Source organism: Punica granatum, chromosome 8 (genome assembly GCF_007655135.1).
Source record: "Punica granatum isolate Tunisia-2019 chromosome 8, ASM765513v2, whole genome shotgun sequence".
NCBI classification, from domain to species: Eukaryota; Viridiplantae; Streptophyta; class Magnoliopsida; order Myrtales; family Lythraceae; genus Punica; species Punica granatum.
This window is the reverse complement of record NC_045134.1, coordinates 3742482-3744243: the sequence shown is the minus strand read 5'-3', so window position 1 is coordinate 3744243 and position 1762 is coordinate 3742482. Positions and strand designations below refer to the sequence as shown.

The 1762-nt window shown below is 43.8% G+C and overlaps 1 protein-coding gene across 1 annotated transcript; it reads left to right on the top strand.

Annotated features, from left to right (window-relative positions):
• On the top strand, positions 1-1513 carry LOC116187345 (cytosolic sulfotransferase 15-like). Its single transcript, XM_031516002.1, has 2 exons — positions 1-553; positions 728-1513. Exons 1-2 carry the CDS (start codon positions 14-16, stop codon positions 1259-1261), a joined length of 1074 nt encoding a protein of 357 aa, XP_031371862.1. The 5' UTR covers positions 1-13; the 3' UTR covers positions 1262-1513.
• Positions 1514-1762: the final 249 nt, after the last annotated feature.

The window sequence follows — 1762 nt, the reverse complement described above, 5'->3', positions numbered from 1 at the left end:
GGCGCTTTCTTATATGCACATCCTATCTCTACCTCACCCCAAACTCACACCCATCCATACCACGCCACCTCCATTATATCATCTCTTAGTTCCTTCCATGGCTGAAAACTCGAAACCTTCGTACGATGATCAGCAAGAAATCGAAGAGCTAATTTCTTCTCTTCCTAAAGGGAAAGGGTGGCACAGTTCGGGCCTCACCCTATACCAGAACTTCTGGTGCCACTCGAAATTTCTCCCGGGGGTCATCTCGTTCCAGCGCCACTTCCTAGCACGAGATTCCGATGTCCTAATAGCCTCAAAGCCCAAGTCAGGCACCACATGGCTCAAATCCCTGGCCTTTTCTGTCCTCTACCGGGCACAGTTCAACCCCACCGAGGCCAACGCCAACCACCCTTTACTCTCCTCCAATCCCCATGCGCTTGTCCGAACCTTGGAGCTGGGGCAGTCGGCCGGGCATGCTCCTGACCTGTCCGGCTTTGCCGATCCGCGTCTCTTTGGCACCCACGTTCCATATGATTCACTGCCGTATTCTATCCGCCGGTCCCGTTGTAAGGTATTGTTTGCTCAAGTAATTAAGTTGAAACGTTCATTTTAAAGGTGGAGGAGGAGGAGGAAGAGCACAGAGGGACTTTTGATATTAAGAGAGCAGATTTAATAATGAAATTTTCGCTATAATAAGAAAATTTGACAAAATTCTTATTCAATTTGTATTTATTTACATGTACAGGTGATTTACATTTGTCGGAACCCCCTCGACGTGGTGGTGTCATTGTGGCACTTTGTGGCCCAAGTCGATGCAGGGGACCGAGCAGGAGGCTGGTCAGGCATGGAGGAGTACTTCGATAACTTTTGTAAAGGCATGGATGGGTACGGTCCGTTCTGGGACCACTTGCTGGGTTATTGGAAGGCGAGCCAGGAGAGGCCCAAGAAGGTCTTGTTCCTGAAGTACGAGGACCTGAAGGAAGACACCGCAGGGAACCTGAAGAGGATCGCGGAGTTCATGGGGGTTCCGTTTTCGGACGAGGAAGAGAGGAATGGAGTTGTCGAAGAGATAGTGAAGATGTGCAGTCTGGGTAGCTTGAAGGAGTTGGAGGTGAACAAGACAGGTAGATCCATCGCCGGCTTTGAGAACAACAGCTATTTCAGGAAAGGTGAGGTCGGGGACTGGGTTAACTATTTCAGTCTTTCCATGGCGGAAAGGCTCAAGAACATCATGGAAGAGAAATTGAGTCATTTTGGATTGACGTTCCGGGTGAACTAGAGCTCTAGCTGATTCTTTACATCTTATAACTTCGCGTTCTATATCGAGTGTGCAGCATGTTCGTGCATCTAATGCACTTACATATATGAAGTACACTAGTCAATTTTCATAAGGATATAATTTTCTCCTTTTTGTCTACCAAGTGCAATGATGTTGTAGCAATTAATAAGCTATTTTCTACTTTGTAAGCCAATCTCTTATATACTGGTTAAGCTATTCATGAAATTAAATCCTATAATCAAATTATTACAATTTGATATGCATATATATATATATATATTTGTTGCTTTTTGGAATGTGTATTACAGTTTAGATGTCATTATTTTTTATTAAATTAAGATCTGCGTCCCAGTGATACTCATCGTGAAAGTTTTAAATGTCCAATTCCTACCACAAATGAGTTATTGAAACATAATTATAAGTCTCCATAAATCAATTATTTGTCTCTAAAATCTTTTAGAGACCAAATAAACTAATTGACCCTGGTGTTGCCATCTTTAT

Excerpts from the sequence above, each read along its gene's own strand:
- LOC116187345 (XM_031516002.1), top strand. The coding sequence starts at position 14 with ATGCACATCCTATCTCTACCTCACCCCAAACTCACACCCATCCATACC. Across the intron at positions 554-727 it reads TCCGCCGGTCCCGTTGTAAG|GTGATTTACATTTGTCGGAA; the intron begins GTATTGTTTGCT and ends TTACATGTACAG.